Source organism: Rana temporaria, chromosome 11, assembly GCF_905171775.1.
Source record: "Rana temporaria chromosome 11, aRanTem1.1, whole genome shotgun sequence".
NCBI classification, from domain to species: Eukaryota; Metazoa; Chordata; class Amphibia; order Anura; family Ranidae; genus Rana; species Rana temporaria.
The window spans coordinates 40,523,508-40,549,367 of NC_053499.1; the positions used below are offsets into that span (position 1 = coordinate 40,523,508).

Genomic DNA, 25,860 nt, shown 5'->3' on the forward strand with positions numbered 1-25,860 from the left:
TGGCAAAATGCAATATATATATATATTTATTATTGAGCTCAGATACACTTAAACCTGTTCCTCCCGACTGGATCCTCGTATAATCAAGTGGTAATAATCAAAAGCCTCTATGCTCTTTCTCAATCTTAGAGAAAGATCATCAAGTGGAGTCATCTACATACGATCTTAATATATTCTTGGCTGGTTTGGTTTCTTTTATGCTCTACCGACCCATTAATACCTTTGGAATCAACTCTATGGTTTCAACTTTTCCATCCTGGTGGATTTCTTGTAAAGCAGCCTCCTGATGGTATTGATTGACTGACTGCCATACACTAGATTATATATAATTATTGGCATGTCTGACCACTTTAAAAGGTGCAATCACCAAACCAAGTTTGAAGCTCCAGGGTTTAGGTCTTCAAATCCATGGATAACTAAGGGGAACTTGAGCAGACTGCAGGAAATAGTTGAAATTCCCTAGGTTGGGATTCTGGTGATTGGAACATCATGTGGCGGTGCCCCCTAATCAGCCACAAACCTATACCATAAAGCAGCGCAAAGAGTACCAATCGGGGGTCATTATACTGAGAAAAACACTTTTAAATGGGACGCGATGGGCCACTTTATTTTCCTGGCAGAATAAGCCTAGAAGTTGTAGACAGCGTTTTTCAGAATTGAATGGATATCTTCTAAACAGTACTAGAAAGACGAGAGCTAGACTGCACTTGGTTGCTTAAAATGAAAGCACATATCCAGTGAATTTGATTAATGCCCCCCAGTATCTGGAATCCTAAACACAGGAATGGCTTATGGCACTTTGGTTGCAAGTTTTGGCATTACAATACACAAATAAAATCTAAAAAACACAGTTGCCACTAATTGAACCAGACATAAGGAGGGCTACAGTTGCTGACCAACTTTTGAAAAAGCTAGTTGCCTGGCTGTTATGCCTAGCCCTGGCTTTAGGACTTCTAAGAACTGACCCATGACAAATATGCACATTAAAAAAAGGCAAGTAGCAGCCAGTGGGGTCCTATACCAACCTTTCTAAACCAGGTTCCTCCAGAGGTTTCTAGGGGTTACTTGAGCAAACGCAATTTCTGTTATTCAGTAACCGCCTACTTCAATTATTTGTCTGTAAAAGTGGGGAAAGGTGGTGTTCCCACACATCAATAATGTAAGGGGATCCTTCCCCACTGATCATTAATATAAGTGGCTCTGTCTCCCACTGGCCATCAACGTATGGGACTGCTACAGTGATCACCAAATGTAAGAAAGCGCTTTTCAGCAGACCACCAAAACCAAAGAGGGCAATACAATTTTCACTGGGGTGAGTGTTAAATTATTTGCTTCCGGTGTCGAATACACTAGGTATGTCCCATTCTTTTATCTACAACTAAGGGCCCTTTTCACACGGAGCGGATCAGTAATGATCGGCTCCGTGTGTCCGCTTTGCTCAGCGGGGATCCTCCGTAAAATCCCCGCTGAGCTGGCAGCTGACAGGGCGGTCCCCGCACACTGTGCAGGGACCGCCCTGTGTTTCCTCCGCTCTACCCTATGGGGGATCGGACGAACACGGACCGTATGTCCGTGTTCATCCGATCTGGCAGACAGAAGAAAAATAGGATTTCTTCCGTCTGCAAATGCGGATCTTTGCGGAGGCGGACAAATTACAGGTGTCAGCAGATGTTCATCCGCTGACACCCGTAATCACATAGGGACCCATGTATGTCCCGTTTTCATCCGCAAACGGACGGATGAAAATGCGGACATACGGTCCGTACGTGTGAAAGGGCCCTTACTCAATACTCATGTTTCAGGAGGGGTTCCCTGAGACTTGAAAATGACTTCAAGGGTTTCCCCATATTAAAAAGTTTGAAAAAAGCTACCTTATGCTCATGGTTAATTCAGGTCCGTTACTCGATTCATTTGAAAAAAGGGGTCAACAAGGCAACCGGGCAAGTAACATTTTCCAAAGAAGTCAGCAATGGCAGTCATGACAGTTTTCCTTCAAAAGGCATCTGAATAGGTCAACGTAAGCATTAATAAAGCTTGAACAAATTGAAAATGATTTTAAGTTGGATAGAGGCTGAGGTTTAGTGATCTAAAAATGTACTTCTAAGTCGGCTGATGTGTTTCGGAATATATTTATCATGGCAAACAAAACATATATGTTTAACTCTGAAAAATTCAGGAAAACGAATCCTCTACTATTGATCAGAAATGTAAAAAAAAATGGCAACTTGTGTTATGTTTTTAACGATCATTTATGTGAAGTTTATGGAGTGTGTACCTTTCAAAGCATGTTACTATTCCTTAAAAAAAAAATTTAACTAGCCTCCTAAGCTCAGGCCCCATTCTACATGTTTTTGCACTGAGAGTTTTGAAGTTTGGACTTATCTGTTGAAAATGTAAACTTGCAAGCATAAGGGCTCTTCCCAACATAAAATTACAATGTAATGGATGCAGCTTTAAAATTTAGAACTCGGTCAAGTGCCAGCATGCCCAAAAATGCACAGATAAGCTCACATATACCTCCAATTTTACCTGTTATCAGCTCATGCAAATAAGTGCTATACAGCACTCAGATCAGTATATCAGGATTCCTTGTCAGTAACTGCTTGCATACCCGCTGGCGAGTACAGCCAGGGGTACGCAAGCAGTCGCTGACAGGAGGCATCTGCAAATCAAGGACACTGTCTGGAGCTGTTTAAATGTAGAAGCACTTAGAACCATTACCTGTGGGTTAAAGAAACATGAGCACCACTAGCCATGAACGGTCTACTATTAGGGGTGCACATCTGTCACTAATGGCAGGTAATAGCGCCATGTGAAATTACACCTGGACAGCTGTGAACAGTGTCAGGATATCATTAATCTGAACAGGCTTAGGGCTTACTGTAATAAATACAGTATTTGTAAATCCGACGGACTGTTTAGATACATTTTAAGAGCAGCAACAAATCTGCTGATCTTACATGGTTGCTAAATTGACAGAACACCGATTTACAAATACTGTATTTAAGCACATAAGCTCCGTTTTGTGTTAAAAATAACTGTGAAATCTAAAACTCCGGTGGGTGTAACAAGATGTCCTCTTGCCCCCTTCTCACTCTATCATTACTGTGCAGGAGTGTGGGGTATAGCAAGATGGTGGCGACGATGGGACGAGACAGCGGGCGCCGCTGGGTGGACCAAGATGGCCGCCGCTCTGGGAGCTAGGCCGAAGTTGCGGCCTTTCCTATGGCCAATGCCGGACCGGGAGGCCCGCGGATCACGTGTGCTCAGACCCGAATGTGTTGATCCGTACGGATCACAGATCAATGAGGATCCGTTGCACCCCTACACGGCCCTTACAGTCTGTGGCTGATCAGAAATTCCTGGCCCTATCCACTGCAGAAATACACTGATCTGAGCAGAGTACAGTCCTGATTGACCGAGTCTTAGAATCAATGGATAAATGTATTTTCTACTCTTTTCTCTTGATTGCTCGGCACTCAATCAGCTCCCCTGAGCAACTCATGGGTGGAGGAGTCCGAGGAGCTCAGGTAACATCCTTGGTTTTTCTCAGTTTAACTGGTACTTCTAAATTCAATGGAAAACATAGCACTGCAACACAATTCTGTAAAATTTTGGCAAATCAGAGTTGCAGTGCCAACCCAAATTATGTGCACTTGGCAACCATTTAGCACTGAGGTGGTTAATCCAGGCTTAACGAAGTACCATCGAAGCGTAACGAGCAGCTTCTTATGAAGTACTTATAGGCCTGTATGAGAGAGCCTTTATTCTTGCTTGTTACATACAATTTGAATAAAGTGCACATGCCATGCACATACTTTAGAGAGTCATTTAGAGGGCTAAACCAACATTTAGATTAAGAAAAAAAAATTACAAAAGCATTTCCATACCCCACCGTTCACCCTAGATTTTTTACCATCTACTTCACCCAGCAGTGTGACTTCTCCATATCCTTGTAGCTGTGATTATTTTTAATATCAGAGATGTAATAACACAAATACTGTAGTATATGCAACTCTACAGCAAGAGGATTACCAAAGGAGGAGAAGGCCGATAAAGGGTATGCAAGTCACAATGAAATGGGGAAAAAAATCTGCTGTTTTATTGCATGTTTATTCCTGCAATTTTTAATCTGTTATTTACTTTTAGCAATATTTGCACGCTCCTTCTGATTTAATCAGCTTTCGCTACTTTTGTTTTTTTGAGCAGTAACAAAAATAAAAAGTACTAAAATTTATTTAAAAAACATATTAAAATGGCTTTGGTTTTAGTATGTAATATTTTGCAAAAACAATAAAATGGCAACTGTCTTTCTATTGACTTACAAATTAACACATAAAAAGGCTGGCATGCTTCAGCTTTAAAGTGACTAAAGCTCGTAGCAGATACAAGTGCTGCAGCCATTTTCATTGCGTCCCCCGTCCCCCCCCTCTACATTCAATGCTGGGCCATTCTTAACTGGAAAAAAACTTCAACATGTTTAGATTGTGTCTAAGCCTGCCTGCTCCCTCCCACCCCCAACATTCCTAAATGCCCATCAATGTGCGGCATAGTCACTGAGACGGGGAGCAAAGGCTCTTATGGAAAAACAGGATGCCTTTTTATATTCTATTTGATTTCATTTCATAAGAAAAAAATAAAGCTTGACAAAAACGGAATAAAAAGATGTGTGCATGTGCGCCAACATCTGGTGCGAGGAGCATGGTAGCATTAGAGGTCTCAAAGGAAAATGTGTTGCACACCTGATTGCCCGTTATGCATCCATAGTCTAGCCCAGTAGATGGCTTTCTGTGTAGTACATATTAACAACAGGTACACTTTAAGCAAAAAAGAAAAAAAAAACACAACTTCATAAAATGAACACGTACACCAACAGTGCTGCTATGCTCTCAGGGACGGATCTAACATTTACACTTTCAGAGTAGAGTTAACATGGCTACCCTATTAAAAATATATATATTAATTAAAATAAATAAAATTTTCTCTCCCTGATGAGCACAAAACCTCACAAAAATGGGGGGAAAAAATAAAAAAAATACATCATAGTCTAGTGTTGCAAAATGTGCTCAAGAAACAGAACATACTGTGTTACCTACCCATACCCGACAACTTTGCTCCACAACGTGACATCAAAAGGAAAAAAAAAAAAAAAAAAACAGTATTGGGGTAAATTCAAACCAAAAGAAAACAAGGTCATACAAAATTTGTGCTCTTTCCACAATGCCGAATCTGGCTGGTCAAAAGGTGCTCCCCCACTCATGGTATCTGTGCTCCATCCCATCTCGCTGTGTACACAGGGGATAGAACACAGTGGTCAGGACATAATACAGCAGCCAACCCTTCACATCGGTGGTCCCCATCACTCTGAAGCATTCCAACTTTGGCCTCCCCAAAGTCTACATCCTTCTTCCACAATTCCACAGTACTCCACAAACCAAGGGGGTGGTCATCGGTGATAAGATGGCTAACATTTGTGCAGTTGTCTTTGCATGCAAGCACTGCAGCGTTTTTGAAACTGGAATTTCCAGTGCCTAAAGATGGTTCTCCAACGACTTTGAAAATTTCTATAGAACACTTTACAACATGGGCATATTTCAAATCAAAGACATTGCAGATCTTTCCTTTGTCCAACGAAATCTGATATATACTCTTGATAACGCCTGTACTTTGTTAATCTCCAGCCAAGAGCGCTGTATAGAATCAAATGCCATCCAAGATCTGTAGATGAAACTACAAGATGTCTGTGTAAGGCAAACGAGTTAAACCAATCTTATTGGTTTCATTTTGAGAAAAATTTCACCTTTCTAGTCCTAAGCGACAGTTAATGAGACCACGTGCCCCACTAAAAGTAACAGCTGATAAGAGATCACATGACTTATTTGTTTTCTTGATGTCCTACATCTTCCAACCACTGTATGATGGCAGCTGATGGTATTTATACAGAGGGGCATTAGAACTAGAATTTTAACAGCAGTGATCAGTTCTGAACGTTCACTCTGCTTTGTGAAACATGCCCAAAAAGCCATGTCATTTTTGCAGATATAATGCCTTTCTTCCCAGATGAGCTTGGCTGTTCTTTGCGTTATCCACAATGTTCCCGGAAGGTAAAGTGTGCTCTGATGTGATAAATTCCAGACAGTCCTCAGGGGTGGCTGTGTGGAAAAGTGGTGATGTGACAGACAGGAGGGGGACGTTTGAATATCCTCGATATCCCGGCTACCTGTAGAAATCTATGTTTGCCCACCTGGTCTGTCCCAGTACTGTGAAACCCAGGAGAGCAGGAAACAGGGACCAGTCCTATGACAAGTGTGCTATTTAGAAAGCTTGCTGATGACTCGAATTAGAGCTCCATTCTCATCTTTCAAGCGCTGGTTATCAGCCTTCAGGTCTCCAAGAACCTTCGGGGAGAAGGAATGCCAAGTTAATGAAGAGGAATGGTGTTTAGACTGCATTCTTTATGAAATATGTATGCAAAGTATTAACAAATGGAGGCACAAATCACAGTTCTCCTGTGAACTTAATTTCATTAAGGAATTGTACATCAACAGACATAATTAACCTAGTGTAGCCTTCAGGTATCCATTGGTAACTGTTCCCAGCCCCAGTCACCTAAAACAGTGTAAAGCCGGGTACACACTATAGTTTTTTTTTTTTTTTCGTACAACAAAAAAACAGATCAGCTCCAGTCAGAGAGCACTGGACTAACCTTGCATGGTTAGTACAGTGATCTCCCCTGCTGTGCCATTGTATTCTGACAGGGGAGCGGCCTCTGCCAGAACACTCTAATCAGTGCACTGATCGGATTCGGTTAGCTGCTGGTTTTCCAGCATGCCCGAACAGAAACACGCCAATTGGCCGGCTTCTGTCGGAAAGACTGACATACACATGGGCAGAATGTCGGCTGGGTTTTTTTTTTTTTTTACGGAAAATATTTCCCGGCATTCTGCCCATGTGTACAGCTGATCTTGCTTGCCCGTGTGTACAGCTGATCTTGCTTGCTTGATTTTACTCTAAAGGGGTCACCTTTAGAGTAAAAGAAAAGAGGACCCCTAACGTCAGCACATAACCTAGTTTTGCTCCTCCCTCTAACTCGGGGTCATAAACTAATGGCCCTCCAGCTGTTGCAAAACTTCAAGTCCCATAAGGCATTGCAAGGCTGACAGTTACAAGCATGACTCCCACAGGCATGATGGGACTTCTAGTTTTGCAAAACAGCTAGAGGGCCTCCAGTTTGAGACCCCTGTTCTAACGTGTCCAAGATCACTGTTTATTTTAATCAACGCCTAAAAAAATTAAAGCAGTTTTTAAATGTCAAAAAAAAAAAAAAAAAAAATTACCTTCAGCTCTTCTTGTAGCTCAGATACTCTGCGTTCCAGGATCATCTTTTCCTAAAACATGAAAAAAATCATGAAATGTAATATTGATCTTTATGCATAAACCATAAGAAGTGCCACCAAGTATACAATGGTTTACCTTTTTCTCTGTATCAATAAGAAATGATCTGTCAACACATCTTTCCTGCCTCTGAAAGAATAGGAATGCTGAAGGTTAGTTTTTCATAATTTAAAAATCACATTTGATTGTAAAAGGAAAAGTCTAAGTGAAACTGAATTCAAAGTCCCGACTGCAATGTTACAAGGAAGCATTTATAGATGATGATAAACTGACTGAAAAAAATAAATTCTGGAATTCCTCCTACAAAAATAGCAGTGAACATCCTGATATGCAAATGTGCCTCGGCACCCCGTGTCCAGAGCCTCGTAGCTGTATAATGTTTCTGCAGTGTTAATATCTTACTACTTGTCTTTGGAGATCTACTGTAAGCTCACTGTTCTTACTGGAGGCTCTTATATGAGAATGCAAAGTCCTGCCTCTACCAATATGGAGGCCACCAAGTGACAGTGCAGAACAAGACATGGAAAGTCAGTAATTGGGAAAGATCAGCTGTAGGGAGACCACTGGCAATACTAGTGACTGGTTATTTTCCAATTACCTGCCTCCTAAGGGCACAGCTTCCGGGAGATTGGTTATTTTTTAAAGTAGCTATATACATTAAAATTCGATTATGCACGCTCCTATAGATTTTCTAACACACTCTACTATTCTGAGTGGAACCTGTCCTGTTATACCGCTGTATGGTCTTGGCCACCGTGCTGCAGCTCAATTTCAGGGTCTTGGCAATCTTCCTATAGCCTAGGCCAAATATTTACAAAAATGTGAGGGGTGTACTCACTTTTGTGTGTGATACTGTATATGTGAATATTAGGTGGCGCACTGACATCAATCTAAACAATGGATTGGAGGGAGGAACAGTCAATGTAGGAATCTGAGCATACCAAATATACAGCAGGGAGCGTTTTGTTTTTTTTTCTATTAAAGAAATGTTTGGCGATTTTATAGTTATTCCCTTTTTTTTCTTTATAAGAGCAAATTGGATCATACAATCAGAAAGTAGGTGTGGGGGAGCAATTTTTCAAGTGTTTGTAATGGCAGAAGTTTTTTTTATCTCAATACATTCTATGCATTAAATAAAACGCCTTCTGTGTGCAGCAGCAAAAGCAACTCCAGACCACTGGATTAAAAAAAGGTAACATAGAAACTGTTATAAAGTCCTTTGTGCAGCAGTTCCCCTTAGCCCTCCTAATACTTACCTGAGCCCCATCTCGATCCAGCAATGTTGCACAAGAGACTCCGCTATCCGGAGACTCTCTTCCCCCCCCCCCTCCCATTGGCTGAGACAGCAGCAAAGTGCCGTTGGCTCCCGCTGCTGTCAAAATCAATGAGCCAAGAAGAAGAGAGGGGGCCAGCAAGGGCTTGGCTCAGGAGCCCCCAAAGCAATCGGCTTGCTGTGGGGGCACGCAACCGGAGGGAGGGACAAGTGGTGCCGAAGAGGGAGCTATAAAGAGGAGCATGTGGGCTGCTCTGTGCAAAGCCACTGCACAGTGCAGGCAAGTAGAATATGTTTATTATTTTAAAAAAAAGGAGGTTTAGTAACACTTTCACACCAGTAAGCCCTGATTTACATTGAATGCGGCTTTGAAATCTCTCTACTTCAGCATGATTTTATGCGTGGCTTGCCAACATCTGTGCGACTTCATGCACAGATGTCAACGCAAGTTGCCAAAAATAGCGCAGGTACCTTTTTAAAAGTCGGTGCAAGTTGGAGACGCAACGATTTGAACAGTCCCATAGGCATAAAAAGGGTGCAAATTGTCATGCGACTTTGATCTGTCAAATCGCATTACAAGCCGAACCAGTGTGAACAGGGGCCAATATCAGTCTAGACATTTTTAGTGGCGTAGGTAGTAAAACTGGAGAGTAAAAAAAAAAACTGTTATCTGCCAAAATACTCTTTTTTCTTTTTCCATTTGTTGCCTTGTGCATTGCCAGCACCCTTGATCTCATGAGAGGACACTGATCATCCTAACACAATCCACCTGGAGCGGTAACTTTCTTTCTTTTACTGCCAAAACACTTGTAATCATGTTTAGCCTATCTTGCAATTAACATACCAATGGTTTAGTTAGACGTTTCTGGGAGTTCCAATATAAAGCAAACCTGTATTTTGCCTACGCAGGAAAAGGCGAAACTGGTTCACCTAAATGCCCCCTGCCCAGTACTACACAAGCACCTTTCCTTCATCCCCTGCCACACTGCTCAGATGGAGGAAAGAACACCAAATATTTCCAGCTATAAAGAAGCATGCGACTCACTCCCTCTCCTTCAATGCAGCACAGCTTGTGCTTGGCCCAGCGTTATCACAAGCATGCAGGGAGAGAGTCCTCAGCTATGTACAGCTCCTGGGAGCAAGGAAACCCCATGTAAGGTACAAGTCACCCTAATCAGAGTTTGCACAAAGTATTTCTTTCCTGTCTCCTAGTTGTAGAACCAAAGAAAGACGTCTCTGTGCTCCTGGAGAAGGGGCACATCCGAGAACTTAGAACTTTGAGCCCATGCCAAGCTAGGGATTACAAACCTTTGTGCGAAAAATTATTTAACCACTGAAGTAAAATATTGACTGCATTATGACTCAAGTAAAATAACAAAATTCTTTTACGCTTCAAATAAAGTTTATTCTTATACTTATCTAGAGATTATCATTGCATTTGAACCTAAATATATTCATGTGGCCACATGCAATGCAAACACCAGACTTTGTATTGATTCAGCACCGAGCCTCCTGTACTGACTGCCATTCTCTTACCTGTGTGGCTCTTTCCAATTCTGCTTTCGTGTCATTCACCAGGTTCTGGGTGTTTAGCAGCTGTGAGCGAAGACGTCCATTGTCTCTCATTAAATCTTCATACAGCTAAAACACAAAAAAAATAAAACAATGAAATGACTCTGTAATGACATCCATGTGCAAGCCTGGCCAGGCAGCTGTGAGGAGGCTTACATTTGGGGAAACTTTTCAAATAACAGGAGTAGCATGTCATTTAAGGTACACTGTAGTCACAAGCAGGGCTGTGGAGTCGGAGGAAATTTTGGGTACCTGGAGTCGGAGTCAGCAAACAATGCACCGACTCCTACTAAATTTAGATTGTCAGAACATTTAGGAGTCGAAAAAATGTATCTACCGACTCCACAGCCCTGGTCACAAGTGTTGAATGTATATGGGCTCTAGGGACACAGCCTGCACAGGTTTGCATCTTAACACTCTTCTTTTGGATGTCCAGCTAAATAAATTCCTTTGAGTGTATATATATTTTTATCTTCAGAATGACTTAAAAGACAAGAAACTTTCATATCATCTCCCAAGTTTACTGTAGCCATATCCACAACCACTGGAGCTAAAAGAGGACATTTGCACAGCACATACACATGACAAGAGTCTGCAAATCCTGCTCATATTTTGGTGGTTTTTAGGGAAAACAATTAGATAAAGTTAAAGTGATACTAAAGGCTCGTTTTTTCCCCCCTAAAAATAACAAACATGTCATACTTGCCTGCTCTGTGCAATGGTTTTGCACAGAGCAGCCCAGATCCTCCTTTTCTCGGGTCCTTGGCTGGAGCTCCTGGCCCCTCCCTCCTGCCGAGTGTCCCCACAGCAAGCAGCTTGCTATGGGGTACTCGAGCCGAGGCTGTGTGTCCCCCATTTGGCCACGTAGCCCTCTCCCAATTGGCTCACTCACTTTCACTGACAGCAGCAGGAGCCAATGGCGCCCGCTGCTGTCTCAGCCAATGAGGAGGGAGAGTCCCGGACAACCAAGACTATTGTACAACATCGCTGGATTGAGATGGGTCTCAGGTAAGCATTAGGGGGGCTGATGCACACAAAAGCTAAAAAAAAACTTCTGCCTTTACAACCTGACTTTATTACAGTTGCCGTGTTGCCTTTTTTTTAATCCAGTGGTCTGGAGTTGATTTTTAAAGCAATCCCTCTCTTCAAGCTTTTTAAGGGGAGTATAGGCACCTCCAGCTGCTGATTTTTAGACAGAGATGAAACAAATCCTCCTACATAAGTTATACATATCTGCAGCCCTTTCTGCCCTACAGCCATTAAAAGTGCTGAATTTTAAAGCTTTTCTGAGAGTTCAGAAAAAAGGGAGCGGAAAGCTGAAGGAGAGCTCTAAAAACCTGATTGGAGGAAAGGAATACACCCCCCCCCCCCTCAACACAGCAAACAGGAATAGAGCTGAGGCTGTTAAACAGCTAGAGGTCCCTCTGTCACCATTTTTCTCTTGGTGTCAAGAAAACTTGCCAGAAGCGATTCATACCAATAGCAGAGGAAGGAAGCAGCAGACATAAATTATACTTAGTGCTCTTAATTGAGACAAGTACAAACTAGGGTTGTCCCGATACCGATACCAGTATCGGTATCGGGACCGATACCGAGTATTTGTGGGAGTACTCATACTCCCTCAAATACCCCCGATACTAGAATAGAATACTTAACGGCAGCATCAAGGTATGGGGGACAACGTGGCTGGAATGTGGGGGACAACGTGGCTGGAATGTGGGGGACAACGTGGCTGGAATGTGGGGGACAACGTGGCTGGAATGTGGGGGGGGGACATGGCTGAATTATGTGGGGGACATGGCTGCATTATGTGGGGGACATGGCTGGAATGTGGGGGACATGGCTGCATTATGTGGAGGACATGGCTGCATTATGTGGGGGACATGGCTGCATTATGTGGGGGACATGGCTGCATTATGTGGGGGACATGGCTGCATTATGTGGGGGACATGGCTGCATTATGTGGGGGACATGGCTGCATTATGTGGGGGACATGGCTGCAATATGTGGGGGACATGGCTGCAATATGTGGGGGACATGGCTGCAATATGTGGGGGGACATGGCTGCATTTGGGGACACATTTAAAAAAAGTATCGGTATTGGCGAGTACATAAAAAAAAGTATCGGTACTTGTACTCAGTCCTAAAAAAGTGGTATCGGGACAACCCTAGTACAAACTATAGTGGGATATGCTTGGTTCATATTTCACGTCTGAGGTTTACAACCACTTAAACAGCTGCTACAGGGAAACCCCAGAGCCCAAGAAACCCAGTACTTTCAGATACAATACAGAGCATTCTCCCACCACATGCAACAAAGTACACGTTGTTATTAGTTGAAAAGGTCGGACACAGCATTGTGAAATGGTGTAGGTGTGGTCTATATTGACTTTTCATCTAAAAGCATCGCACAGCATCAGCGTGGCATGATAAGGCTATCAATCTGTGCTTGCCTAGTCTCTCCTTGAAAAGGTTTGTTCGGTTGGGGATGGATATAGTTTATTATATAGCATCTGGGCTTTTTTTCTCAGATAATAGGTGCAGGAACTCCCCGCCCTTCTGAGTCACCCTTCGCATCTGCCCCCTACTCACCTCTGAGCACTGTCTCTTGGCTCCATCCTCTACCCACCTCCCAGTACCACCCCTTTTAGAGAATACAGAACCAAGTATCATTTTGTGCTACTAGGTAATTTGTATGAAAATTTGATAGACCCCCACCCAAGCAACAATAGACTCTTCCAGTAACAACAGACCTCTCCCCCCCCCCCCCCCCCCAGCAACAATTGACCACCGCATAAAAAAAAAAAAAAAAAAAACACCTAGCAACAACAGATCTCCCAGCAGCCGGTAACAATAGACTTCTCCCTAACAGTAGATCCCTTCCAGCAAAAATCGACTCCCCCAGCCAACAATAGATCCCCACCAGCGACAATAAAGCCCCCCAGGAGTCAGTGTCAATAGACCCTCCGGGCACACCTTGCCATAATAGATTTAGTGTTGGAGGTGCCGGAACTGCACCCCTCCCCCCCCCCACCCCAAAAAAAAGCAGTGTATAGCACTATTTGAACTTTTGCTCTGAACATACTTTTTTGAAGTCCTTAGTGTCCCGATGTTCAGCTGCAATTGCTGCTTCTATGCGGCTTGCCGAGTGTGCGTTGGAAACCGCGTCCGTTCTGAAAGATAAAAAGGCAGAATGTGCATATCCCTTGTGTTGGCACTATGTAAAACGAAACAAAATCCCAAAAGCATCAGAAGTGGAAATTGATATTGATAAACCTCTTCAAAACACAAGCCAACCCCTTCCACACACACCCCATCCCTTCCCGAATCCACTAGTAGTAGTAGTGAGTGTAGAGGAGAGCTGCCAGCGAGCAAACAGGACGCAAGTATCAACCAGCAAGCTTTAGTATTAAAAGCTAGCATCTATATACTCAGTACTTTTAGGAAAGATTTGTGATCTCAGAAGAATTCGACCCCGAATATTATACCAGTTATGGCACAGAATGGTAACTCAAGGAACATGCATTAGGTAAAGATGTTAAGTATAGCCTCAGATAAACAGAATAGCTAATCTTAAAAACGTACCATCATCCAGGTTGATATACAGACGCTTTCATTTTAGCAGTTCAAACTCCCCTCGCCATTACGGAGTTTACTACACTTAAACGGACAATGCCGTCCCACTATTGAATTTGTCACGGTCATGCATTTTCCCATTGCACACATCTTGCACACCAGGTGACTGGGACACTATCGTGCCCTAGACCCCTTATTGTCCTACATCTCTCACTCATTTCGCACCTTGCCCCCCTTCATTATTTTCTTCTTATTTTGGGTAATCTTTAGAGTATTATTTAATTCAATACTTTTCTCTCACGAGCACCCTTACACTCATTCTGCAAATACTTACCTCCACTTCCTTAACACTTTACCAGTGTGGCTTCGGTGCCACACGTCTCTATATATTTTGCTGGCCTATCACACTACCCATTAATGGGACCTATAACCCAAATGTTCCTGTATCCTACAGTTGGTTTGACCAATGACCTGCCCTGTTACAGGGGCTCTACTTGATAATGATAGTTCCCTAGTCCACTAGCCCTTTTGTGACAATTTCCTGTATGGTTTAACAACCTGTATGTAATCGATATTGTGGGATTTACATCTCCCCCAATTTATTGTAACTGTCTTTACATTCCAATTAATGTCATTTTTTCTTTTTTACCATTGCATAGCGACCCCTGGTGGTCCGATGCGGTCTTTGGCCGCCTGGTTCTATCCTCCCCATACATCGGCGGACTTGTGTTTCCCCTGGGAGGGGTGAATCTATTGGTTCATCCCCTCCTTGCTTTCCCCGAGCCAGGCTCCCTGCCTCTTGGTCCGTGCGGAATGCGCACGCGCAGGAGCGTCAATCGTGCACCGCGGAGGAACTGACCTGTGACGTCAGACGCCGCTGTTTGGCGGCGCTTCTGGCGTCCCTGGGTAGGGGAGCTCATTTAAAGGGCTTAGCCCGTCAGTGAGCACCACGGATTTCTCTTTGTGGCTCCTATATGTGAGTTAGAGTATTGAGGCTGCTTACACCTTGGATTGGGGACTCCCACAGGTACGTCTTCTTCTGGCTTTTAGGAGCATTCTTATATGCCTTGTTAATTACCCATTGTAACCCACTTTCATTTGCATCAACAGACTTCCTCTTGCTGGGCAGTCTTATGCAATGATGGACCCTATACAGTTCTTTACTTATGATACCATCCTAGTCAGGAGTACCTTGGGATGTCCCCACCTTCAATCTGCCTCACATCACAGCGAACCACCAGATGGCTTGGCACCCACACTATTTTTTAATTACCCGGTGAGCCAAATTTTGGGTCACGTTCTGTTCAGCTTAATTATGGTTATCCATTCTGCCTTTCCTTTTCCCCTTGTCCCTCCCCCCCCATGTATTCCCTCCCCTTCCCCTCTTCCCTTTCCCTCCACCATCCCCTTTTCTTTTTTTTTCCCTACCTTGTCCCTTACCTTCCCCCTCCTTCCCTCCCCCCCCTTCTGCCCTCCCTTTCCTTCCTGTCTCCCACTTCCTTCCCCCCCTCCCCCCTTCCCTTTCCTTCCTCCACGGGTGTCTCACTCCTCTTATGCTGCTCCCTACTTGACCTTTTACCTATTTTATGCCTCCATTTAGAGATTTCCGCATTATCCCCCTTGTCCGCCGCAGGGGGCTATTTTACCTGGACGGCCTGACGCCGCACATGACCACCCAAATAGTGGGTTAGCTATTTCTTTCTGTATTATCCCTTTCTATTGTATTATTATGGCGATTGTTGAATTATTATGTTGTTTAATACAAATTGTATTGTTTGCTTTATAGATTGGTTCTCTTGAGGAAGCGGTTCTACCGCAAAACTAGTCGAGGCATAGACCAGTCAATATGCTTGTAATAACAGATATTGCACGGGGGTATCCCTGAGGTTCTGTTTTTTCAATTTTAAATCATGTCCTTTCTGTCTAACAATTTTATGCAATATTTTTTACATGTATGTCACTTCTTACCAAGTACCACCATAGGGGAACAGCATTAGCCACTGCCCCTTGTCCCCACCCCTTTTTTGTCTTTTTAACATGCATTAGGTATTTACAAGCAAGCACAGATACACATAGAACTTACCGAGAACCAAGTCCATCTACCTGGGAAAAAGAAAAAAAAAGAAAAATGTAATTACACAGCTTGTAGGCAATATTGTAAAAAGTTGTGTTAATAAGCGTATAATCACAGCCACTTACTTACCCATATAAAAGCATCAGAGCCGTGAAGCATTAACAGATATAATATCAATGTTATAACACAACCAAGTACTCGCCCACTTAAGATTTGGGTATTTACTACTATAAGGAGGTAAGAATGTCAATGCACCTGAGGTCGCAAACTCTCCTCTGCTTTGTCGTCTTCTTCTGAATCCTCTTCATCACTCTGTAAAAAAACAAAATGGAACAGCATATGTCCCAAGCTCCAAGACTTTGAAAAATAAAATACCTAATAATTACTACTAGCCAGTAAAATCTAGAAGTGTGTCCAAAATTAAATTCTGGCAAAAGTCACAAGACAGGTGTGGAAATCTCCCATACAAAAAGGCACAGACAGCCCTCGGTGCATGTGCAAAACAAAACAAACGCCAAAGTGAACCAAAAATGTGCATGTGAACATACACACAAAAAAAAAAGTGCACTAGGCCAGTGATGGTGAACCTTGGCACCCCAGATGTTTTGGAACTACATTTCCCATGATGCTCATCTACACTGCAGCGGGCATGAGCATCATAAGAAATGTAGTTATAAAACATCTGGGGTGCCAAGGTTTGCCATCACTGCACTAGGCTGTGTCTTTTGGTACCCTCCAAAGGGGGTAAGACTCCTGATGGGGGCAAGGCATACTCCTGTCCACCTACACAAAAGGGCCTCAGCTTGAAATACTGAAATATCTGAATCTGGTGTCAGGGAAGTCATACTAGGTATGACGAATAGTTCAATAGCTTCATATTTTGACACCTATATACAGTGTCTTATGGAGACAGGGACACTCAAATTTCAATGAAGGCATCTTAAAAAAAAAAAAAAAAAAAAAAAAAGGAGCTTTAAAAAAAAAAAAAGTTACATTTCCACGTGTCGTTTTTTTTAAGCGCATTGGCTGCTATTTGTAAAGCTCTGTATCATCAACGCCATCAACTGGCTCAATAAGAAAATTTACAGGTGATAATGAAGAAAAGAGGTTGTCCTCCACAACACAGATATCTCTCAGATATCAGAAATTGTCTGCGTTATACCTAGAAAGTGGAAATCCTACCCGATAACGCACCCCAAAAAGTCAAGAACTTCCTTAAAGAACTTTCAGTGTCATGCCATGCTCTATCAAAGAACACCGTTTCCCATAATTTCAGATTCTTACATGTCTATTGGTCTGTGGGACACCGGTAGACCTCCTCTTCTCTCTCGGTCTCCTTCGGTCCCGGACACCAGCCTTGTTTCTACCACCTTTCTCATCACTTTCTTTCTCGTCCTCGTGGGACTTTTGCATTTCTGTGGGTGACATTTAACTGAATTCCAGTACCCCAAAACCAATCAATCAGTTGTGCATAATAAAAATTGCCAATTAGACATTAGCACCAACCTTTGCTTTCTAGGTTTTGGCCTACACCTCGCCTGTGGGACCCAGAAGAGGTTGGAGCAGTGTCTGGTGTAGTCAGTCCTAGAAGATCATTTTTCTGCAAATTGGCAAGTCGAGACCTCCAGCTGACCTCTGTCTGCACAACAAAAAATAAAAAATATGCAGGAACCAATAATGTGTCAGATACTAAACAAATTCAAATTTTAAGGCCAGGAATAGAGCAAATTTCTTTCCTGCAACCGCGGGTTGCAGAAAAGAAATTTGCTAGCTTTCCCCATCAACATAGTGTTGATGGGGAAATCCCTCCCGTGAAAGAGGGACAGGGGAAGCTGTCCCTGCCAGGAGAAGACTATATCAGCCACTTGCAATAATCATGTGTAAATCTGGCAAGCTGGTTGTACCCAAGCTGATCAATCGATGATTTATACGATTCTAGCCCACTATGGCCAGCTTTAGCTTCAGCAGTCTTGTTGCAAAAAAATAGGAAGTCACTTTTGCCAAAATCTAATTCAACCTGGCACACCCCCAACCAAATACACACCCCTTCTTCAGCAGTCCGACTACTCCTAGCTTTTGGTTGGTTGTCTTTAGTAGTGTCCTCTTGGTTCTTCTCTGGCTCGGATTCTGTTGGTTTGTTTTCTTGTTGACCTTTGATGACCTTTTCAGCCTCTTTCAGATCAGTGAGAGTCACTCCCTGTAGAAGCAGAATGTAAAGTCTTAAAAACTAGCCTAGAGAAATCTTAAAGGGGTTCTGTGTTTAGCCGAAGATCTCCTAAATTATATAATTAAAGATGTGCATGCAGTTCCATAGTAACCATTTATTTAATGCAGTGGACAGAACTACCCTCCTTCTTGAGCGTCAGGGGTTGTCTGTCAAAGCTGAACAAGATGAAAGGTGGCTAAGAGCCGATTCACACTGGGGCGACTCATCAGGCGACACCCGCCTGACAAGTCTCGCTGCGCTCTCTTCAATGGAACTGTTCTAATAGGAGTGACGCAAGTCTCTCTGACTTAGAAAAAGGTTCTTGTACGACTTTAGGGGCGACTTGCATCGATTTCGATACAGAAGTCATTTTGAAAGTCGCCTCTCAAGTCGTCTTGAGATCACCTCGCCGAGTCGCCCCCAAAGTTGTGCCGCCCCTGTGTGAACCGGCTCTAAGCCAGTAAACCTATCAATAGTAAAGTGAAGATTCATATTTAATACACAATGGAAGCTGGTATGAGAAGAGCTGTAACCATTTCAGGAAATATGCAGCTGAAAGCAAAAAAAAACGATTTAAGGACATGGCAGCTGGCAAGAACAAAAGTCTTGGCAATTATATAAACTGACTTATCAGATGTGGAAAGAATGTTTGCACAGCAATAGCAAAGAATGAAAAGTGCTTGCGACGGTGAAACTGCTCACCTGAGTGGAACGGCGGGACTGTCGTGCATGACGAGACCTCGCCTTTCGCTGTGCCTCCGCTTCCTCGTCCCTCACTGGAGTCAAGTAAGACCTGAAATCACAACACCACTCCATGTGAATCTTTTAGGGAGCCAAAGTGCACAGTTATTGTTACATTCCAGGTAACCAGAAATGTGGAAAATGCTCAGCCGGCTGCCTACCTGCGCCTCTCTTTGGTCTCAGAGTTGGTTGTAGGTTCTAGATTTGTACTAACGGTTTTTGCAGTTTCTGTATTTCTGTAGGAAAGAAAACAAAAGAAGATAAAACATATGTCCTTGACAGCTTCTAAATAACTGTGTCCTTCTAAAATGTTGACAAATACACTTGACATTGTCCTCTGCTCCAGATCTTCCACTCTGGAGCAGCGGTAGACAATTTGCGAGCCGAAACCTGAAATGAGATTCAAAAGTTTGTTCTTAGGGTCTCTAGTCAATTATGCTGAGTTTAATGGGAAATCTACAATGGTGGACTGACTGTAAGGAATCAAAGAAAACTGTCCTACTGGCACTGGAGCCCCATAATACATCTAGCCATAGACAGATGCAGGGCTACTGTTGACCTTCTGAAAATGCTAGTTACATGGCTGGCTTCCATTCTTAGTCACTACCTGAGAAAAAACACGCTTACAAGGGACAGGTAAAAGATAAAAGAAACAGGAGACACCACCATCTACATGTAGACTTTAAAACTTGCACGTAAAAAGCAAATAAAAGCATGCAACATCCTCCAGAGTTTGGCGGCAAGGTATGGCAGAGTAGCTCATGCAAGCATCTGTGAACTGGAGATTTGACAAAGGGGCAGTCCCTATGCCACAAAATGCGGAACCCCACCATCGACATCACCCCGCTTGTACATCACTGCACTTTCGGCCCGCTGGTTTCCACTAGTGGCTCCAATCCTGGCCACTTCCTGCTTCAGCACCATCAAGCAACGCTTCCATGATGAACTTTGCTTCCAGGCACTACTCTGCTATACTTGGCCACTACCCTTCAGAGCTTTGCAGATGCCAAAGCGGGATTTTATAAGCTTTTTAAACCCTTTAACTGTTCTTATTAAAGTCTACACTTACAGATGGTGGCGCCCCCAGTTTCTTTAATCTTTTACAGCACAGAGGCATTAGCCTATACTCTGCCAGAGGAGCTGCAGCCATCTTAAAGTGAACACCCAGAATTACGAACACTACAACGTGACTCTTTTCAACTGCCTTTTATCCCCTATTATTTTCCTGCAAATAGAACCCAAGTCTTCTTGCGCCACAATTTTCTGCGTTACAAGTGCCAAGCATTTTCAGAGGTAAGCTGCAACAACTACAACCTTGAGATGGGGCCCCCCCCCCCTTTTTTTTTTTTTTTAAGAAAAACTGAACTACTAGTGGAACAATCTTCATAACCGGATATAAGTCTAGTTCTTATTCGAGTTACATTATCTGGTAGGCTTATATGAAAGGTAAGAAGCTTTTTAGTAGAAAACGAAGTCCACACATTACCATGTATCATTACAGACTTCTAGGAAGGAGGACGTATGAGGAATCAAGCCTATATCATGTTGTTACCTTCCAAGTGAATTTAGTGTGGTGTCTGCCTGGTTCTTAGCAGTATTTGCACTTGTCACAGGAGCCTCTGGTTTGCTAGATAATGGTTCTCTTTTCGGAAGAGTGGTTTCGGGCCTCGGCAACAGGAATTCTCTCCTACGGATTGAGTTGAGTCCTTCATCACCATCATTACGCTGGCGGGTAAAGGACCCACGGCTAAACTGAGATTCTCTGTAAAAAAACATAACAAAAAAAATGAATATAATAAACTGCAACAATGTGACTGATTGATGCACAATTGAACTACATAAAATATACTGTACAATAAACACAAAGATTTAGAGTCGGTTCACACTCCAGCGGCACGACTTCGGGGGCAACTTGCGTCGCTCCTATTAGAACAGTTCCATTGCATTGAATGAATCGCCCCAGTGTGAACCGAGTCTTATGGCTACACACTGCCAGATACTATTCTCATGACCAACGATTATATATAGTTATACTGAAACAGGAATAAAATGAAGGGTCATGGCATCATGGCAGTGAGAAATCTGGATGATCTAAGGTAGGTTTTTCAGCACCCACTTTTAGCAAACTGAAAGATTTTAGGAGTTGCTACTTTGGTGACCTAAGGCTCATTTCACACCAGTGCTGGGCATTTTGGGTATGTTTTACATGCATTAACACGCATTTCAGGGAAAGCTCAAAAGATGCAGCAAGCTGGATTTTTTTTGTAATGCACTGCATGTAAAACCTTAAAAAATACACTGGTGTGAATGGGGCCTTAAAGGGGTTGTAAAGGAAAAAAAATTTTTTCATAATAAGCATCCTTTACCTGCAGACATTCCTCTTTTCACTTCCTCATTGTTCGTTTTTGCTCAGAAGTTGCTCTATTTCTTTTCTGTTCACTTCCTGCTTGTCTGATTGTTACTCACCACCGTGATGGGAGGCTTTACTGCGGTGGTGAGTAACGTGCTCGCCCCCTCCTGGGAACTACATCTGTGCGGCAGGACGCTCTCTACGTGTTAGAGACTTCAAGGAGGTGTGAATTACTGGGCGTGCCGCAATTCATACTGGAAATGTAGTTCTTACATGAACAAACGATGCAAACCAGGAAGTGAATGAGAGAACAGAAACTAGAATGCCGGAGGTGATATAGATGAAGGAAGTTAATAGGTATTTACTAGGTTTTTAACAGAATCATTACACTATTCTGTCTGTCTACCTTGCAGACATTAATTTTAGGCAAATTATTTTTTTTCCTTTAGTGACCCTTTAAAGTAATACTAAAGTCAAAATTTTATTATTTTTTCTTTAAAAATAAACACTTTATACTTACCTGCTCTGTGAAATGGTTTTGCACAGAGCAGCCTGGATCCTCCCCTTCTCAAGTCCCTCCTTCCTGTTGAGTGCCCCCACAGCAAACAGCTTGCTATGGGGGCACCCTAGCCAAGCAGCAGCTCTGTGTGTCCATTCAGTTTAAGCCCCACCCCCTCTGTTTTCTGATTGGCTAACTGACTTTGATTGAAAACAGCAGGAGCCAATTGTGCAGCTGCGGTGTCTCAGAAGGGAGAGTCCCGGATGGCCGAGGCACTCGTATACACCGCTGGATAGAAATGGGCTCAGGTAAGTATTAGGGGGGCTGCTACACACAGAAGGTTTTTATTGCAATGCATGAAATGCTTTAAGATAAAAAAACTTCTGCCTTTACAACCACTTTAATTCTGCTGTGGCTTTAAGTTATGTTTAATAAACTGATGCCAACAATGGTGGGAAGTTGTTCACAGCAAAGAAAAGGTTTTCTTACTTCCTCTTCACCACTTTACCAAAAGACATATATAGGCTGCCATTGTTAAAATTCTCCTAAAACTGCTAGTTGCCTGGCTGTCATTCTGTTCTAATAAATTCTGAACGTTTTCAGTTACTGACCCAGAGCAAGCACAGGGATCAGGGTTATTTTAGTTCTCACTGACCCTTGATGCACAATGTACTGAAGCCAGGGTTAACTAGAAATTCATAAAAAGTGAGCAATGGCAATGGATATACCTATTTCTGTACAGGTTCCCTTTAACACCCACTCACCTCACATTTTCCTGGTTACCAAGTAGTTTCTGACTTGGAGTCACCCGTGCTAAACGAAGTTCAGCCCCAGTCTTTTCCTACAAGAAATAATTTTACAGTCAGTGGCAGTTAGCCTAGAAGCAAAGTCATAAAGAGCAGAGAGGTGGGAATGAAAAATGAAAATAAGTAAAAAGGCCCCAAGTCCACCGAAAAGAGGGAAGAGAAGTTTTGTAAAAGCTGGAAATAAATAATTAAAGTGGAATAACGTTCCAGGAAGATGGTCCATGGTAATACACACTCTGTCTGCTATCTGGGAGCTGGAGGCAGATTTAGGCAATGCTGCCCTCCTGCCTTCTTCGGAGGTGGTGCCAGAACTTAGTGCGCCAGAACTACCCGTCTTCCTTAGAGAGGCTCTCCATGAGCCCAATGGAGGCTCAGATTTCTCCTGTTCCTGGACAGTCGGAGTCTACAGAGAGCAGTGTACATATAAGCTACTGAGAACAAGTATCAGGGTATTCTGCTTGGCCCCTTTCATGGGGAGAAAAGGCTACAGAGAGCATATGACCACCATTATGGGATTGTTCTCACCTTCTTTGCTGCTGTTCCGGAAAGGTTCCGCAACTGATTGTTCAAGTTGTTGATTCTTTCTTGAGCTTTTACTTTTTCTGCAAAAGGCGACCAATATTATAAACATAATATACACAAAACACAATTTACAAGGAAAATTAAACCTTATGTAAGCCTTTATCAAATATATAATCATCGTTATAACCTCCACAACATTGCGACATATCTAAAATTTTGAAATAATTCTTCTAAATTACTTTTTAAGGGATTATTAGTAATCACGTGGCCCCTCATTGTACCTGGGTTTGGGGCGCTGATGGTATGGGTGGAAACTCTTTACTGTGCATGGGTCCCTTACCTGCACTTAAAGGGGTTGTAAAGCCTTGTGTTTTTTCACCTTAATGCATCTTTATACATTAAGGTGAAAACAATACTGACACTGTTCACCCCCCCCCCCCCCTGTTTTACTCACCTGAGCCCTTCGATCCCTCGGCGGAGACGTACTCATTCTCACTGACGGGGGGGTTCTCGGCTATTGATTGGATAGACTGATAGCAGCACAGCCATTGGCTCCTATTGCTGTCAATCAAATCCAATGACGCGGGTCCCAGGGGGCGGGGTCGAGTCCAGCATTCTGTGTCAATAGACGCAAATGCTGGACTCAGGAGTGCGCCCGCAAGGTAACTCCCCAGGAGAGCGCTTCTCCCAAAGGGTTTACAGATGTGGGGAGGAGACGCGAGAGCTACCGGGGAGACCCCAGACGACAGTGATCAAAACAAACTGAACAGTGAAGTCCGGTTAAGCCAAGACTTGAACCATCTATAGGGAGGCCGATTGTACCCACGTCAAACGATCGACTTGAGTACAACCAGCATGTCAAATTTTTACATGCAATTATTGCCAGTGGCTATTGCTGCTAGCAATAATCACTGTGTTATCACGGCAGGGATGGCACCCCATGCCCCACCCCCACTCAGTGGGAGGGATTCCTCCATCAAACACTGACTGTGTTGATGGGGGAACAAGTGATTTTCTTTCCTGCAACCCATGGTTGCAGTAAGGAAATTGCATAATCTTTGGCCTGCCTAAATTTGTTCTACAGAACTTGCCGTACACCCTACTGTTGCAGGAAAAAGACAGATGGATATCGCACATCGCTAAACAATTCTTGGGTGGGCTGAAAGGCGTGGCCATCTGATGAGTCACAGACTGACTATGCAGAGTGCTGTACAACAGCTTAGCATTTTGTAGTCAGAATGTTGAAGTGCACATAAACGGGCTGACAATGCTGCCACAGGATTTTAACTCAAGTTAGCATTGTAACCCACTACCAAGAAGAGGAGCATGCTGGCAGGATCAACAGGTATTTGTAATTAATTTTTACAAAATATCCTAGAAAATAATGTAAACCCACAGTCAACAGAGAGAGGTCCTCCACTAATTTCTTGTGTTTAACGAGTGTAAGCTCACCCAGCAATGATGTCATTTTTGGTGTATACCAAGGAGATGGTATTCTATCTGTCATCATATACCTCTCTAGCATCCCGAATGAGAGATAACCCCACCCTCTTTTTTTTTCCAGTACACCTCAAAAAAAAAAAAAAAAAAAAAAAAAAAAGGATCCCTACTTGGTTTGAGGTTGTAAATTGGAGTTGCCCTTAGTCCTCCTTCCCCAAGAAGTTAATGCACTATGGCTTTGCGTAAAACCAAGCCACGGTTTTTACCACCTTAACAAAGGCTTGTAATTCCTTTGAGTTCTACCCTCAATGATTCCAAACAGCAGTCCAAGCGATAAACCAACCCATCACCATTACCCAAATCTAATCCATTAATTTTGGGTGGAATATCTTAGCAGGGGAAAGCAGAAAAATGTATGCTAAACAATTCCTTATTAATACCCAAACTCTTATCAACTACAAATAACAAAATCCCTTCTCATTGCATTAATGTCTACACAGAAAGAAGGCTCACCTGATTCAGCATCAGAACCAGACTCATCAGAACTAGAGGCAATTGGCTGGGTGGCGGGTACGGTTGCGGCGAGCGGCTGAGCACGGGGTTCCTTGTCCTGTACACGTAGCGCAAACTTCTCCTGGCTGCTCAGACGAGAAATAGAACTCCTATTTGAGAAAGGGGCGGAGGCAGGGAGCATGCAGGGGTCAGTGCATGGTGCCCCGGGCTGCACACCACGTGTCACCCAACACATATAGTGAGAACACACAAAGATCACACTGTGAACAAACCTCGCCGTGCACCACAATCTCCCACGTGACACTAACTAGTGCAGGACAGAGCACACAATCCAGTGAAAAATCACTGTGACATCCACCACCTCCACCGTGACACACCGCATGACCCACGTGTGGCCATTGCTTTCATGCAACACAATCATCGTGTAACACACAGCAATGCTTGCCATGCCACACTGTCAATTCCAACACAATCTGCATTCATCACTTCAAAACAGTATGATCAGTACAGACCTTCTTGTTCTACTAGCTGCATTCTGGTTTTGGGAAGTTGTCTGGGTCATAATCTGTGGTGCAGTCTTCATTTTCTCCAAACGTAACTAGAACATAATACAAAGACGTAAAAAGCCAAGACTAAAGTGATAAAAAGTGGCATTTAAAAGAAAAGTATGTTTTTTAAGAATTATACTTACCTAGGTGGATGCGGCATCGGTCCAATGCTGCATCTGCCCCGTGCCGGCTCTAAGACTGAGAGCCGAGCAAAAAATGCTGATCGCTCGGTTCTCATAGCTCCCTGAGCAGAGAGCTGGTGACAGTTGGTCACTACTGTCTGCTCTGCTTAGACTAGACCCCCCCCCCCCAAACCTCCACCTGCACTCACTGAAGCACTGGGCT

General features: G+C 43.2%; 1 protein-coding gene across 5 annotated transcripts in view; it reads right to left on the reverse strand.

Moving 5' to 3' along the window:
• Positions 1-3,751: 3,751 nt before the first annotated feature.
• Positions 3,752-25,860, reverse strand: part of LOC120917244 (protein phosphatase 1 regulatory subunit 12A-like) — a 39,045-nt gene continuing 16,936 nt past the window's right edge. The window contains exons 7-24 of one of the 5 annotated variants that reach the window (XM_040328393.1): positions 25,480-25,565; positions 24,968-25,092; positions 23,018-23,094; positions 22,728-22,895; positions 22,451-22,527; positions 20,390-20,599; positions 18,999-19,073; positions 18,799-18,889; positions 17,935-18,087; positions 17,397-17,529; positions 17,175-17,305; positions 16,146-16,202; positions 15,900-15,919; positions 13,326-13,413; positions 10,205-10,309; positions 7,474-7,524; positions 7,338-7,388; positions 3,752-6,398 (exon numbers count right to left, since the gene is read on the reverse strand). In XM_040328393.1, the coding sequence (XP_040184327.1) occupies positions 6,312-6,398; positions 7,338-7,388; positions 7,474-7,524; positions 10,205-10,309; positions 13,326-13,413; positions 15,900-15,919; positions 16,146-16,202; positions 17,175-17,305; positions 17,397-17,529; positions 17,935-18,087; positions 18,799-18,889; positions 18,999-19,073; positions 20,390-20,599; positions 22,451-22,527; positions 22,728-22,895; positions 23,018-23,094; positions 24,968-25,092; positions 25,480-25,565 (1,785 nt within the window). In that variant the 3' untranslated portion in view covers positions 3,752-6,311. Of the gene's footprint in view, positions 6,399-7,337; positions 7,389-7,473; positions 7,525-10,204; positions 10,310-13,325; positions 13,414-15,899; positions 15,920-16,145; positions 16,203-17,174; positions 17,306-17,396; positions 17,530-17,934; positions 18,088-18,798; positions 18,890-18,998; positions 19,074-20,389; positions 20,600-22,450; positions 22,528-22,727; positions 22,896-23,017; positions 23,095-24,967; positions 25,117-25,479; positions 25,566-25,860 lie in introns of those variants that run through there. The other 4 variants (XM_040328392.1, XM_040328394.1, XM_040328395.1 and 1 more) reach the window with 4 other exon arrangements.